The 14,771-nt window shown below is 40.5% G+C and overlaps 1 protein-coding gene across 1 annotated transcript in view; it reads right to left on the reverse strand.

Moving 5' to 3' along the window:
• Window positions 1–10,758: 10,758 nt before the first annotated feature.
• RECK (reversion inducing cysteine rich protein with kazal motifs) overlaps window positions 10,759–14,771 on the reverse strand; it is a 43,592-nt gene continuing 39,579 nt past the window's right edge. Inside the window, exons 19-21 of the mRNA XM_056484488.1 lie at window positions 14,043–14,116; window positions 12,979–13,134; window positions 10,759–12,015 (exon numbers count right to left, since the gene is read on the reverse strand). Of these exons, the coding sequence (XP_056340463.1) occupies window positions 11,797–12,015; window positions 12,979–13,134; window positions 14,043–14,116 (449 nt within the window). The 3' untranslated portion in view covers window positions 10,759–11,796. The remainder of the gene's footprint in view (window positions 12,016–12,978; window positions 13,135–14,042; window positions 14,117–14,771) is intronic.

Below are 14,771 nucleotides of genomic sequence, written 5' to 3' on the forward strand. Positions count from 1 at the left end.
TGGATATCATGGATACAATGTTATCCATCTGCTGGAGGACTGACGTCATACACTGCTGGAGAGCGAGGGCTGAACTGCGAGTTTCCCAGAGCTCTTTGTGTCCTCTCCTGATCTGGTGAAATAATTAAGTCTGTCAGGGCATTACTCAACCCAAACCAGGTAGTTACTTTTGAAGGCACTGTCAGGCTGCTGTGCATGTGGACATCTGTGTGCTCAAGTTCTGTCTGATTGATGCTGTGGTGGCTGCACAGGATCTTCAGCAGAGCAGAAGGCGTGAGGTGGGCTGGTCAGCAGTGATCCTGCAGTGCTGTTTTGTTAACAGAGATGGCACAGCTGAATCTGATTTGTCTTCTCATGCTTGTTTCATAGAATTATAAAATGGTTTGGTCTGGAAGGGACCTTAAAGACCATCTAGTTTCAATCCCCTGCTGTAGACAGGGATGCCTTCCACTACATCAGGCTGCTCAGACCCCCATCCAACTTGGCCTTCAGTGTTTTCAGGGATGGGGCATCCGCAGCTTCTCTGGGCAACCTGTTCCAGTCTCACCACCTTCACAGTAAAGAACTTTCTCCTGATACCTAATCTCTTTCAGTTTGAATCCATTCCCCCTTGTTCTGTCACTACATGCCCTTTTAAAAGGTCCTTCTGCATCATCCTTTCCACTCCCTTCAGGTACTGGAAGGTACAGGTACACCCATAAGCTTTCTCCAAACTGAACACTCTTCTCAGCCTTTCCTTGTAGAAGAGGTGCTACATCCCTCTGATCATTTTGGTGACCCTCTGCATTTTGGAGTAAGAGTTCATTTTAAGGTAGCTGTATGGACTGATCTTATTAATGTTATTAATGCTGTGAAAAGTGTAAATCTACTAACCTAACTTGTTAATGGAGGAAAAGCTGCTGGGTGGCATTAGTGCAGAGAAGAATTGTATGTGAAGAACTTGGGAGCTGGGACTTCATACAACAGCACCATGATTTATAAAAGTGTGGATAAAGGTTAGATCCACCCAGCCACTGCTGCACAAGGCCGGGGAGCCTTGGTGCAGATGGAGCTGTGCCTTCAGTGTGGGATGGTGCAGAGCCAGGCTGGGGTCAGGGCTGTGGGATTGAGAAGGATCGAGTGTGACTGGGGCAGGAACCAGCTTTGGGCTGAACTTCAGCTCGGGAAGGTGCATCAGGTGGCTGCTCTGGGCATGAAGGGGCTGCCACCCACTGATGCAGCCCAGTGCTGGGCAGGCTCTGTAGGAGCCTGCAAAGTCCTGCAAAAATGCATGTCCTGGGAGCAGACTGAAAGCCCAGCTAACAAGGGTGGGACTCCTGCTGGGTCAGGGCGTGGAATGGTATTTGGAAACAGAGTGGCAGCTTCCTGTTAGACACTGCCCCAGGGATGGCTGCTGTAGGTGAATTCCCAAAACACCTCCCTGTGAGGGCACTGGCCGTGCCTCACAATCTGCAGTTCCTTTGTAAAACCTGGATTTTGCCAAACACGGCTTTGACCAGGTCTCTGCAGGAGTGAGGAGTGTGAAGAGGATCTGGGATCCCTGGATGCTGGGGTGCTGTGGGAGTGGGAATGGGGGAGCCTCTCCAGAGCCCTTCTGAGCATGAGACCAAGATGTTGCTGCTGCACAAAGGGAGTCTTGGACAGAGCAAAGTATCCGAGTGACACATTGCCACTGGATTCTTGTGATCTCACAAGTGACACTTCTGCCACTGGATTCTTCAGATGCCATTTTTGTTCTTTAGCAGATGAATTAGAAAGCTTGGACTGAAGGCTTTCTAATAAAAATTGTTCAACTAAGAAATAAAATGTCAAATATTTAAAAAATAAAGTATTTTTTAAATAACACAGATATAAAAAAATTGCTGTTCTGAATGCTTTCATTTTGGAGAGGAGGAGGGAACCAGAACAACCACCAGCAGCAGCAATAATGACCTCTTAATTAGTGCAAGGCTCTTGGGGAAACAGAGCTTAGCAAAATGATGTATTAATAGGAAAAAAAGGACATTTTCTCAGAGCAGATGCTTCCTATTGTTTCTGCTGCCTTAAGGCACGTGTTCCTCTGGGACAGTGAGGTCAATTGTCATAGAAATACCCAAAAATCTGCAATTTGTGTATCTTCTCTGTCTTGTTTTGGAGTAGGTGGGAGAGAAATTAGCTGGCAGGTTTCTGTTACTTGCATAAAACTTTTCTGTAGTGCTACTCCATGGTTGAGCATTGTTAGATCTGCTTGTGGTTTTGCTGGAGTATTTGTATCATGCTGAGAAACACAGATTTCTCTTTGGGAAATCTGCAGCCATAAAACCTGTAAATACAGTGACATTCCTATTAGAAGATGTTTAGCTGGTGGGGCCAGTTCCCTATTCTCTCTGTGGGTGGGAGGAGGTGGATTCTTAAGGATATAGGAGGGCAAAAATTTAAACAGGCAGCTTTAGACTAAGGAATTCACAAACCATTTAAACAGACCCAGCCAAGGGCAGAGGGATAAGTTGTGCTTGGAAAAAAACTGTGTAGGTGAGAAGTCCTGAGAAGGGGATAAACCCTGCAGAGGGGGTTACTGGGTTTTGCCCTTCATTTTTTTTTTCTTTTTTTTTTATATCCTTTCATCCATCCTTCTAATTAAAAAGATTCTATTTTCTTATTCTCCTTTGTACGATAAGTCACCTGCAAGGGAGAAGCAGAGCATTGGGGTAAGGTATCCACTCAAGGCTCAACCCAGCATCAATTTACCTCCTTTTTCTTTTACATGGGAGACAAGACACCTTGTGGCTGGGTGGTTGCACATCAAGCAAACCAGTTTTACTCTAACTGGAGAGGGGGCAGCTGGGTCCTGTCCTTGTCCTGGATCCTCGCTGGTTTTCCAGGTCCTCCCCTTGTGGATGCCACATTAAAAATGGTGCTGACATCTGCTGGTTGTTGATCAGATATTAATGCACTCTTTTGCTTTTCCCTCCTCTTCTGAACTAAGACAATAATGCTGAATTTGTGATAATTTCAGGTCTGCATGAGAGTTCTTTGAACAATCGGGGTTTTCTTAAAAAAAAATCTTGAAAATACTCACTTTTTGTTCCGAAGCACTGAAACCTTGGGAGTGTGTCTGTATCTGATTCATTCCTGAAGTGAATGAACTTTTTGGATTGCTGGTGACAAAAATTATAGTTGTGGATTTGACTCATTAACATGCCAACTGCTCAATACATCCATACTTGTCCTTGATGTCAGGTATCCTTCTCAGCTGGATAGTTACATCCTTGGGCACCCCTGAGTATGTTTTGGTAGGATCTGCAGGAAGAAATAAATTTACACAGAGCAAGAGAGATTTAAGCCCGTGTAGATTTGATCTTGATAATGAAGTGGCACAGAGAATAGACCTGAATTTGCAGGAAAGTGTTAGCTTTAAACAAAAACAACTGAAAAATAAAAATCCCAAGGCGGCTGCATTCCTTCTAAATCAAAAGCAGCTGAAATGTAATTCCCCTTGTGCTGTGATGCCACCTACGGGATTTCGGTGGGGAACACAGCCCTGACCACAGCGTTTGGATTTTTAATCTTAGGGCTGAAGGTTTATTTTGAAACCACAAGAGCGTGATGTCCTCCTGAGTCTATCAAAACCAATGTTTCCCACTCTGTACTTTCTGTATTGAATTTCAGGAAAGCTGAATTCCTTCTCAGAAACTTTGGTGAGTTGCTGTCAGCAATTACAGACCAGAGCCCAACACCTCACACACTTCCTGTCCACAGAGGCATTTCTAAAGTGCTTAGTGTATGCTAGATCTGCCTTGTAAGGAACCCATCAGAGTGATACAATCCGTGCAATCCGAGTTTCTGCAGTGATTTTGAACCTGTGAAATTGATACGTGTTTTGGAGAGCAGAGGATTTCTGTGTTAAAAGATTAGCATTTGGAGGCCATAATTAATTGCAAACTTCAAAAAATAGATCTGAAACTGTAATGCAACTAGTCTTAAACTCTAGACAAATGACCTGAGTGCTAAACATTCAAAGTAGAAACATCTGAGTTATGTCTGTGAGTCTTTTGCTAACCTGTATATTTTGGGCAAGACCTTTCTTTTCACAACACAGAAAAGGCCATAATATATGAGAGAAGATATGTACTCTTTAGGAAAAAGCAATAATGTATGTAATAATAATAATAACAATATGGGTAATAATGTATGGAATGCATTTTCAACTTGCTTTTTTATTTTCAAACACAGAGCGTTGTCACTAAATTGTGGGTTGAATCCCCAAGTAAAGCACAGAGCTCTCATTCAGGCCAGGAGGGCTGCTGGATCTTTTATCCTGATTGGGAAGGACTGGACAAATTCCACCCTCTTGCTCAGTGATTTCCCTTTTTTTTCAAGGGCATCAAGTACCTGCCTGGTGGATACAGCACAGTGCTGTGGGATGGCTGCAGGTGGGTTTCATGCACAGAGTAAAGCATTTAAAAGATGTTTGATGTTTATTATGAGTAGATACAAGAGGAATTTTTTTTTCCCCCTCAGTGAGAACAAACAGGCACTGGAATAATCTCTACAGGGAAGAAAGTTGTGGATTCCCCAACACTGGACACTTTTCAGGGTGAGCTGGACTGGGTTCTGGGCTATCTTTACACTGGGCTTTTGCCAAGTAAGGTTGGACCAGATGAAGTCTGAGGTTCCCTCCAACCTGGTGTTCTGTGATGCTGTGATAATGTGTTGCTGCAATGGAATTGTTGATCTGGAATCAAGTTGCAGATAGAAAATATGTAGTGGAATTCAAATTCAAATACTGGAAATGACCACATTTAAAAAAATGCAAGGTAAGTGAGGAGATCAGCAAAATATTAGCATGTATTATGGTACTTTTCAGCTACTCAGAGCTTTATTACAGAATTACAGCACTGTTAATGTGGGAAGAGGCAGAGCCACCCAGAGCCCAGGGCAGTGTCCCATCATGTGTTGAATATCTTCAAGGATGGAAAATACCTTTGGCCTCTCTGGGCAACCTGTGCCAAGGGCTGTTTTAACCAATCTCACAGTAAAAGAGATGTTCTGATGAAATTTGAGGTTTATCATTTGTGTCCACTGCCTCTTGCCCTGCCAGCAGGATCTGCCTTTCCTAACATGTCTAGATAAAGAATGAGTCCTTGGAAACCAGCTTCTGCCAGTAACAAAGTAGTTAAAAGTCTGCTGCAGCAGGCAGAGAAAATGTGTCCAAGATCAGCAGGAACTGCACATCCGTTTACTTAGAATAAATGTTCCTGTGATGTTCTGCTAGGAAACTTCTCCTCTGCTGTTAAAAACCAGAGCATCAAAGGATGTCACAGTTGCTACATCTGTGCTGCCAACACCTTTATGGATCAGTTCATGGCTGATGGGCAGCCCTGCTGGACAAGGGAAACGGGTGAACCATTCAGTTTGGGAAGCTTGGCACTGAGAATGAGGACTGAACAATTTTTTTATTGGAGAGTGTGATCCAGTGATATTACATCAGTCTGCTTATAATTGTGGTATTTGCTGTTTATTTACTCATTGAGTGTGAGTGTGCTGCTTCTGACTGTGTCACAGAAAATGAACACCAGGTGTGATGGGTCATGGGTGGCACACCAGAGCAAGAAGGGCCACAGCAAGGGTTAACATTGTGTGCTGCTGTGCTGCACACACCCTCCGTGCAGCAACAGGGATGTGAAAAGTTCAAAGAGCATTTCCAGGCTCTGGCCCTTGCTCACACCCATGTTTGCCTCTGAAGTGTTTTAAACAGCTGCCAAGAGAAACTTCTCCACATGAGCACAACAGATGCTTGTTACCCAATTGTAACCAAGCCTTTGCATATTTTTCAGTGTGCTTAAACCGGACTAAAAATCCTTCTCAGAGTAATGAACATCCCAGTTCCACGTGTCCCTGTTGTGACAGTCTGGACTGTGTTAGCTGCTCTGCCATCCCAAGTGGTGACCTGGGAGAAGGTGGCTGTGCCACCTCCCAGAGCAGGGCTGGAAGTCTGTGCTGAGGTTGTTTGTGATGGCACATCCTTATTACATCACTTGTGGATGGAAATAGTTCCCATCTCTCTTTTCTGCTAGACTCTATGATAAACATTCTGTTTTATGGTTTTGTTCCTCTGACTCTGCCTGTGCAGTTTCCCCTGCTGAAACCTTCCAAAGCCAGAAAGGATAATATTATATATTTAATTTTTTCCACTTTGGAAATGTGTATTTGTATTTCTCACATCCCCTTTGACTCATCTGGGCCTTGAATGAGGTCCCAAAGCTGTGGTGCAGGGACACAGTAAGTCCTGCATTATGGGTATGAACAGCCCTTCAGAAAGTACTGCAGCCACGGGATGCTGACCCAGAGTTTACACTGCCACTTCAAGCCTGTTAAAGCAGCAAAATGCACACCCTGCCATACTCAACACATGCACAGGGAATGTGTGTGTGGCAGCATTTGTTTTCCAGCATGGAAGCCAGACAGGCTGCTTGTTGTATCTTGTTTTCTGGCCAAGACGTGTCCCTGCTTCTGATCTGGATGGAGCTGGTGGTGCCCACAGCCACTGCTGATGACAACACAGCACAGCCTTGCTGACAGAGCTCTGCATGGAATTAGTGGCTGCAGATATTTAAACTTCCCTTGTTATGCCAGAGCCCCCAAACGTGATGCAGTGGTTGGGGTTCAATTCCACTTGGAAGCTGCTTTTAGTGCCCTGAGCAGGAGGGAGCAGAGTGAAAAGACCAGAGGGAACTGAGAGGAAAACGAGCTGCTGCAGCTGAGTGCACCTGAGAATGAAACCAAAGTTACCTTTTTAACCTTTTTGCATGCTTATAGCCAGAGAACACCACATATAAATTATGTAATAAGTCAGTGTGGTCCTGCATCTTTGATTGTCATCCATACTTGAAATTCAAACATTATATTAACCCCTCATATTTGGATTCTTTACTAAAATAAATTGCTAAATTCTCTACAATGGCCAAATATGCTCTTCCTGAAGAGGCTGATATGGAGCCTGATACACAGCACTGTGATATAAATATGTTTATATGCATATATATGTGAATATTTGTGTGTATATATGTGCATATGAATATATCTTTATTTATATTTACTGAATGTTGCTCTTGCTGTTGCAGCTTAAAACTTGTCTAAAAAGCAAATTTATACACCAAACAGTAGTAACAACTCATCCTTCTTCCACTGTCAGCAATCAGTGCAGAATTGCAGAACACCAAGCTGAAGAGCAGGCTTTAATTTGGATCCTGCCACATGAGCACTGATGAGAGCTTCTGTTCTGCTGTATATCATAACCCACTGATGGAATCATTTAACCCCCCAGGAGTGTTCAGCAGTGCTGCAGAGGAATGCTGGCTTAGAAGGAGAGTCAGAACTGGATAACACAGATTGGAAAGCTTTGTATGAATTGTAGCTCGTGCTGAGAACTGAGCACAAAGAAGCAAATTGAGAAACCTTGCCAAGCACAACAGAAGGCATTTGCAAAAACACAGGGATGGCTCTTTACAGCAAGAAGCTATGGAATTATGAAGAGTGTCAGAATTATAGAGGCATCAACACCCTTTGGATCAGGTGACTCTCCTTACTGGACCTGGCCAAATGAAGCAGGATCCAGCTTTGAGGAAGGCAAATCAGAGACTACTCTGGGGGAAGAACAGATTTATTCTTTCAAGAAATGACTGAGATCTAATTATCAGTTATCTGTTAATACAAGTTTGAAAGTAATTTATAGGTTCACAGATGTGTTTTTTATATATATGTATACATACATACGTATATACACACCTGTAAACAGAATTGTTCTCATATATATGATGATCTAATGAAAAATTTAAGGTTAACAACCTTTCTTTATGTAAGTAATGGTAGGATTACTGCACTGTTTCAGAAATTATTGCATCTCCAAGGAAGGCTGTCCATTATTTTTTATTCTCTTTTATGTCCTAGGAACTGAAGGGCAAAAAAAAATCCTTTTACAAGAACTTTTACTTAGATATTTCACTTGTCTCACAAGATCCTCTGGTTCAACCTTTTGGTTCATTTAGCACCATGTCCAGTTGCATCTTGAAAACTTCCATTTGGGGGGGACTCCATCATGTCCCTGGAGAGTTTATTCCAGGGATTTGTTGTTATCATTGTAAAAAACAGTCTTTCTTATATTGAGATGAAATGCTCACACTTTTTCTCATTAAGCAGTGCATGTACAAAGTCCATTAAAAGTAAGAAAGGCTTTGGGGAATTGATGTTTCCCCAGTTTTCAAAGTTTTCCTTTGCTGCCAATGTTGGTTATACACAATTGACCTTTCATAATGCCAATATTGGTAGCACTGAATTTGTATAGAATTATAGCTTCAAATATAACTGAAACCTTGAGCTTCATGGCATTAATTAGCAAAAGCTGATGTACTACTTAATGCCAGAAGCATATCCTTTTGGCTGTAGTAGTAACTGGAGACAAACCAACCTGCTAGGGCTTGGAAACATTTTTCTCACACAGTTTTTGTTTGTTTATGGGCTATGACTCTTTTTGGCTTATGAAATGGGCTCTGCAAAAGTTTGCAGCCCAGAGAGGGCTGGGGGAGAGCACAGAACAAGCAGTGCCTGCACGCCTATGGAAGGCAGAATGCCTTAGCAGTGGTAGCAGCAGCCACTCTTAGGAGGTGACAGAGTCACCTGCAGTTGTCACCTTCATTACTGCTCCACATGGAGCAGCTGGAGCCACTGTCCCACTGCATAAAAGCACCAGTTCAAAGAACTTGCAGGAAGTTGCAATCAGGTCTTGCACAACCCTGGCAGAGAAATCTTTTTTCCCCTCATTGCTCAATTTTTGGGATTCACTTGACTATAGGGCGACCTTCAGTCCCTGACTATACAGTCCCAACTTCAAATATAAAACTTATATAAAAACTTTATAATATACAGATATATATTAGATAAATATAAAACTTTATAATATATTATAAAACTTAGGCCACAGTCTTGCAGAGCATTTATATATCATGTAAATGTTCCCAGGGCTTCCTAGGAATAGAGATGGTGGGGACAAGTTCTGATGTATTCTTTGTTATGTGTCAAAGGAAGAGCTGGAGAAGTGTCATGAGCTCAGTAGAGATGTATAAATAACATTTAACCTTTGGATCAAGGGACACACATGGAAATCTCCCAGTGATGACACTGGGTAAAGCACCATAAAAGCAGAGCATGGGAGAGGAGCAGGGCTGTGCAGTGCCACTGTAGTTCTGCAGTTCCAGGTGTGATTTTGTGCCCATTTAGAACTAGCTGTTCCTCACCACTGAGATTCAGATGCCAGCTCCTGCTGGACTCAGAACTCAGCCAGAAATCTCTTGCCTTTACTTGCTCTGGTGTTTGTCCCTGTGGCTGATCCTCTCCTGGGGGTGTACGAAGTGGCATCTCCTCTTCCATGCCACCCTGCTGGGAAGAGCCAAATGAAACCAACTGAGAGAGGATGGTGGCATCTCTCTGGAGCCAGTTATTGCCAATGCTGGCTTTCAGCAGAGAAGTGAATAATGTTTTGTAAATGTTTCATCTGGGTCCTGTTATAAAAGCAACAAACAGGCTTGCACTGCTTTGAAGTGTGCTTGTGCTGTCTCCATTCCTTTTAAGTGAGCCCAGATTTCCACACAGATGGTGACAGAAGATCATTAGCAGGTTTATGGATAACTCCTCTGGAACCTGTACCAGATTTGTCCCCCTCAGGTTCAAATTTCCTAAGTTGCAATTAAGACTGGGCTTGGTTTCTTCTATTTTTTATCCCAGTTCAACTGAATTCAAAACCCACAAGTAAATAGTCTCTCCATTCCTTTGAGGTAGTCCAAGGTCTTGAGAAAACCTAGAAAATACTTATGTGCTTTTGTTCATCCAGAAAAAAGAGCACAAACCCTGTACACTCTGAATTTTGTTCCAGAGTTTAGGATTCTGTGAAATCTCATTGGTTCTGTACATATTTAACAGAACCTGTCAAAAGCTTCACTCTTTTCTAGCAAGCAGTGGACACTGACATATAAATTACAGAACCACAGAATCTCTGGGCTTAAATTCTGCTCCTCCCAGATTAATGGCACAAATTGAGGCAACTTTTTTGTTGTAATTTCTCATCAAAGAAAATTTCCACAGACATATAAAAGTAAATTCACTGTATATTCTATTCCACTGAAAGTATGTTTTTAAAGCTCCAAGTTTTCCAGTGTAGTGTGCATATATATATATATATATATATATATATGTATATGTATATATTATTTTTTCCTTAAGACAGTTATAATTCCTTTATTTTTAGCAGGCATCAGATTTGCTTCAGCTAAATGCTAAGCAAACTAACAGGCTACACATTGAAGACATATTTGCTAATGATTTGGAAAAAAGAAACAATCTGAATTGTTTGAAGTTTCTGGGGCTATCATCTGAGCCATTTCAGTTCAAAAAGCTTTTCAAAAATGCATCCATTCTATTTCTGTGTCCAAGTCTAAAGAATCCACATAACTTTCAGAAACAGATGGATTATCAACATACTCAAGTTTTTTGTATCAAGGCTTGGATAATTATGTGCATGAGTGTACCTCAAGGTATTTGGCAAGAACACTTTCACCTCTGAGACCCCCTTGACATCTATTTGGGAACATTATCTGTGTGAGTCATGCATTCATCTAAGTGCAGCTAGTTTTAAGTGCTTATTTTGAGAGAGAAAGAAAAAATTCTACATATATATATGTAGTGTTGCTGACTCCATAAAATTACATGCATTCTACACAAGGACACAAGACACAAGTGTTTATTAAAATAAAAAGCTTTAATGCTTTTGCATTTAAAAGATTTAGCAGAAAATAATTGCTACAAACATGCTACAACATACATGTTCAAAAAGTTTTCAGTGCTTTCTTTCAAAGTTCAGCATTTTGGCAAAAATAAGTTTTTCTGTATATACTTCAAAACTTGGCTATCATAATACTGATATAAAATACTTCATGTAGTGTAAATTCAGGTGCATAAAATACAATAAGTAATAAAACATACTGTTTGTATAAACATTTAAAGTATAAATTTCATTAGATAACATGCAAATACTGCAATATTTTAAATGGCACTTAAATATAGATACTGAGATTCTTTATAATTTTGCATCCAATATGAGATTCTGAAATGTACAAAACTATAAAAAGAACACATCTCTTCACTGAAGTCAGGTACTAGCATAGAGCTTGATTGTCATTTTACAAGCAGTGAGCCCAAAGTACTGCAAGTCCTTCACTAGTCCAAGGAAAGATGTCTACTGAGACAGGCCCAGGGCTAGTTAGTTTCCTTCATAATAAAATATGAAAGCATATTTACATGAGAATAAACTCTTAAATTTTTGGTAAGGTAATTAAGTAGCAGCAATCTGTTTCTTCCAAAAATGATGTTTAAAATAGGTGCATGCTTTTGTTGTCACTGATATGCATCAGAATAACAAAATTAGCATTCTTCAGTAAACTCAAAACACTGTTTAGTTCATTGCTGAAAAACCCCTATAAGATCTCTTCTCCTCAAAACCATAAATCCATAATGTCAGAACCTTCCAGAGCATATTTATGTTTCCAAGATCCATGGAAAACAATCTAATTGTGCTGAAACAGTCATCTGACTAGTTATGGATAAGAGAATCATCTTTTCACATTATTCAAATACTTTCAGTCCTTCATTGAAAAATGTAAGTCCATCAAATCTTGCACGTTTTTTGTTTTCTGCTTCAGTGATCAACAGCTCCAAATGTCCTTCACAATCCAAATGCCACACTGCTCATGCATATTTCCCAAGCAGTTACATGTAGTGTCTCAGTGCTGATGGCAAGCTGAAGAGAAGGCTTATGAACAGGGAGTGCAGAGCAGGCACCACTTGAGCAGAAGCAGAAGAAATGCTAAAGGAAACTTGCACTTGAGATGCAATCAGAGCTGACAGTGGCACGTGTGATGCTAATGTTGGGCTGTCTGAATTGATCAGGGACTCAATCTTTTCTGCTTCTTTATTGCAGGCTTCAATCTAGAGGGAGAAAAAAGAGTTGTTATTTCTCTTCTTAGCATGTAAAATGCCAATGCAAAAATATTCCCATCAGCACATAAGATTTAGATAATTTTGGGGAGATCAGAGGTCTCATTGTAGACTTTGGAACTAAGAAAACTCCTGTGGAAGGCCTGAGTAGTACAAAAGGAAAAGCAAAAAAGCTATATACAAGTTATCATGGGGTGATGTGTTTTGAATGTTCAAAGAAAAATGCCCACAATGAAGTATCACTAAAGAAAGTGCCTCTAAATCTGAGGACTTCCTCCCTGATTGACCAACTTACTTCCTTGAAGTCTTCAACGGTGGAAAAATCAAAATTTTCTCCTTCCTAGGATTTTTCTTCCAAAGCAGAAAAAACTGGTTTTGTTTATGGGGAAGGGGGAAAAGAATGGAAGTAATAGAACCTGAGAAATCACAGGTTTCCATTCCCCCACTGACATGACAATATTAATGAAATTCTGTAAGGAAATTAATTTTTTCCACTTCACTTTCTTACTGCACCCCAGAAAGGAATTTAGTAATAAGTCTCTTTAAAAACATTGGAAGCTGCCTCTGGTGAAGTTTAAACTTGATAAGCTTAACATCTGGAGATCCAAAGCTTTGAAAGTTGAGGGGTGTCTAGCTCAGCAATGGGTGCCACCAATGAGGTACCCAGTGGTGGCCTCTGATTTCTGAGTCCTCCTCCCCCCAGGAATCTGACAGCACCTGCTGCAGATGGAGTGAGAGCTCACCAGGCTGGCAAGACTTTCCTTCCTAAGTCCTGGTAACATTTTGGGGTATTTCAGCTAGAGAAGGAGACAGAAGTTGGAGCTGAGTTGGACCTAACAGAGCATGAACAATCAAATTACACACAGTGTATTTGCCTGAGAAACAAGCACCATCCTACATGCACAAAAGTGAAGCAAACCCATGCTGGGTAAATAAAAGAATAACATAATCTACCTGCAATGGTTTGGGGTTCTGATCCACAGGAATGATGAGAATCACAATTTCTGATTCTATGCTTAAGTATCCAAACACATCACACTGTGGCACTGACACATGCAGGCGGATTTTCTCAAGTATGTCAAGTACTGTTATCGGCTTTTTATTCGTCACCTGGAAAAAACAAAGAACTCTGCTGTTCTGATGATGTGACATTATGAAAAATTCTCCTCCTCAGTTTTAATAACATCATGTCATGCCAGAAAATGTGTTTCAGCCATTGAACTACTCAGTTCTAAACTCTAGTCTCAATGCTAGCAAAAGAGCTAAAGGATTCAATGCTTCTAAAACACCACTCTAAGAAATGATTCACTAATTCTAAAAAAACAAATCAAACAAATCAAGCAAATCAAGGAAGGAAGGAAGGACGAAAGGAAGGAAGGAAGGATCTTATATTAACCATGGTTTTGATATGTGTTTTTCTCCACCTTCATGGTTAATGTGTCTATGTAGCACGTACCCCAAAATAATGTAAATGGTTATCTGTTACAGTGGTTTGTGATCCCACACTGGAAACAAGAGGCAGAGCAGCCCTGGATTTATAGAACTGTCTAGTAATTGAAGCAGTTTTTTTTCACATGAACCAGCTGTCTGAACTAAAAGAGGCAGACATTAAAATCCAGGTATTAGGGTGTTTAGTAGGTGAGAGTAGTTATCACCAACTACATGAATGAGACCAATATATTTCTTTAACTAGAAAGCGTTTTGCTAACAGAAACAAAATTTCTGACAGGAAAGCAGAAGATTCATAGATGCTGTTCTATGTAATTTGCACGATTACAAGTCATAAAAACTGCAGACCTGAGTCTGCTTGTTTGTGCCTACTCTAATTCTGTTTTGCTTCACATTGTGATTCAATTTATGACTCAGATAAAGAAATAATGGAAAGTATAAGCAACATAAGGAAAAAAAACCCCAACAACCAGAACTAATAACTAAACAAGTTAACCTTTCAGGAGGAAGTGCACCATAACTTGACTTTTCATATACCATTTAACATTAAGCATGATTGAACTGTTTACCCTTGCAAAATTATCCAGCTTGTCTTTGTCATATAAGATTCTCAGCATTCCAGCACATAGTGGACAGCAGGCTCCTATGTGAATGAAAGAAATCTCAGTAATAAAAACAAGTAGTCTTTTCACTTTTAAGTAAGCAAGAGTCTATCTGAATATTAATTAAAATAATGCAAATAGCAAAATTACCAAAGTAAATGTTTCAATTTGACAGCAGAATTGCACATTTCTAATATTTTTTTTAACACTGAAAGCATTTATAATGCAAAATCAGTCACCTTTCAACACACATTTACCACTATCAGCCTGAAGCAACAAGATCAATTTTAATTCAAGATTCTTGATTACTGTAAACTAAAAATTGGAGGCACTGTGTGTACCACAAGTCAAGATTTTTATGGATGCATGCATATCAACTACAGAAATGATGGGTTTCGAGAGTTGATATAACTAGGACATGACAGAAGCATTTAGGCACATTGCAAGCATTAATTTCTGCAGTTACACCATGATGGAGCTTAAAATCTGTAGATAACAAGGAAGAAAAAATGCTTGTCTGACAGATGTATTTCTCCTACTGTTTTTCCTCACCATGTCAGAAACCAAAGGGATAATATTTCAACTTTCTATCCATGCCTATGTATTAAATCCACTGTCCAACTTATATGCAATTTACAGTGACATTTACAGTACTAAATGTTATTACAAAGCACGAAAACCCTTGTTCAAAGGGGG

This window comes from Oenanthe melanoleuca, chromosome 2, assembly GCF_029582105.1.
Source record: "Oenanthe melanoleuca isolate GR-GAL-2019-014 chromosome 2, OMel1.0, whole genome shotgun sequence".
Lineage (NCBI taxonomy): Eukaryota > Metazoa > Chordata > Aves > Passeriformes > Muscicapidae > Oenanthe > Oenanthe melanoleuca.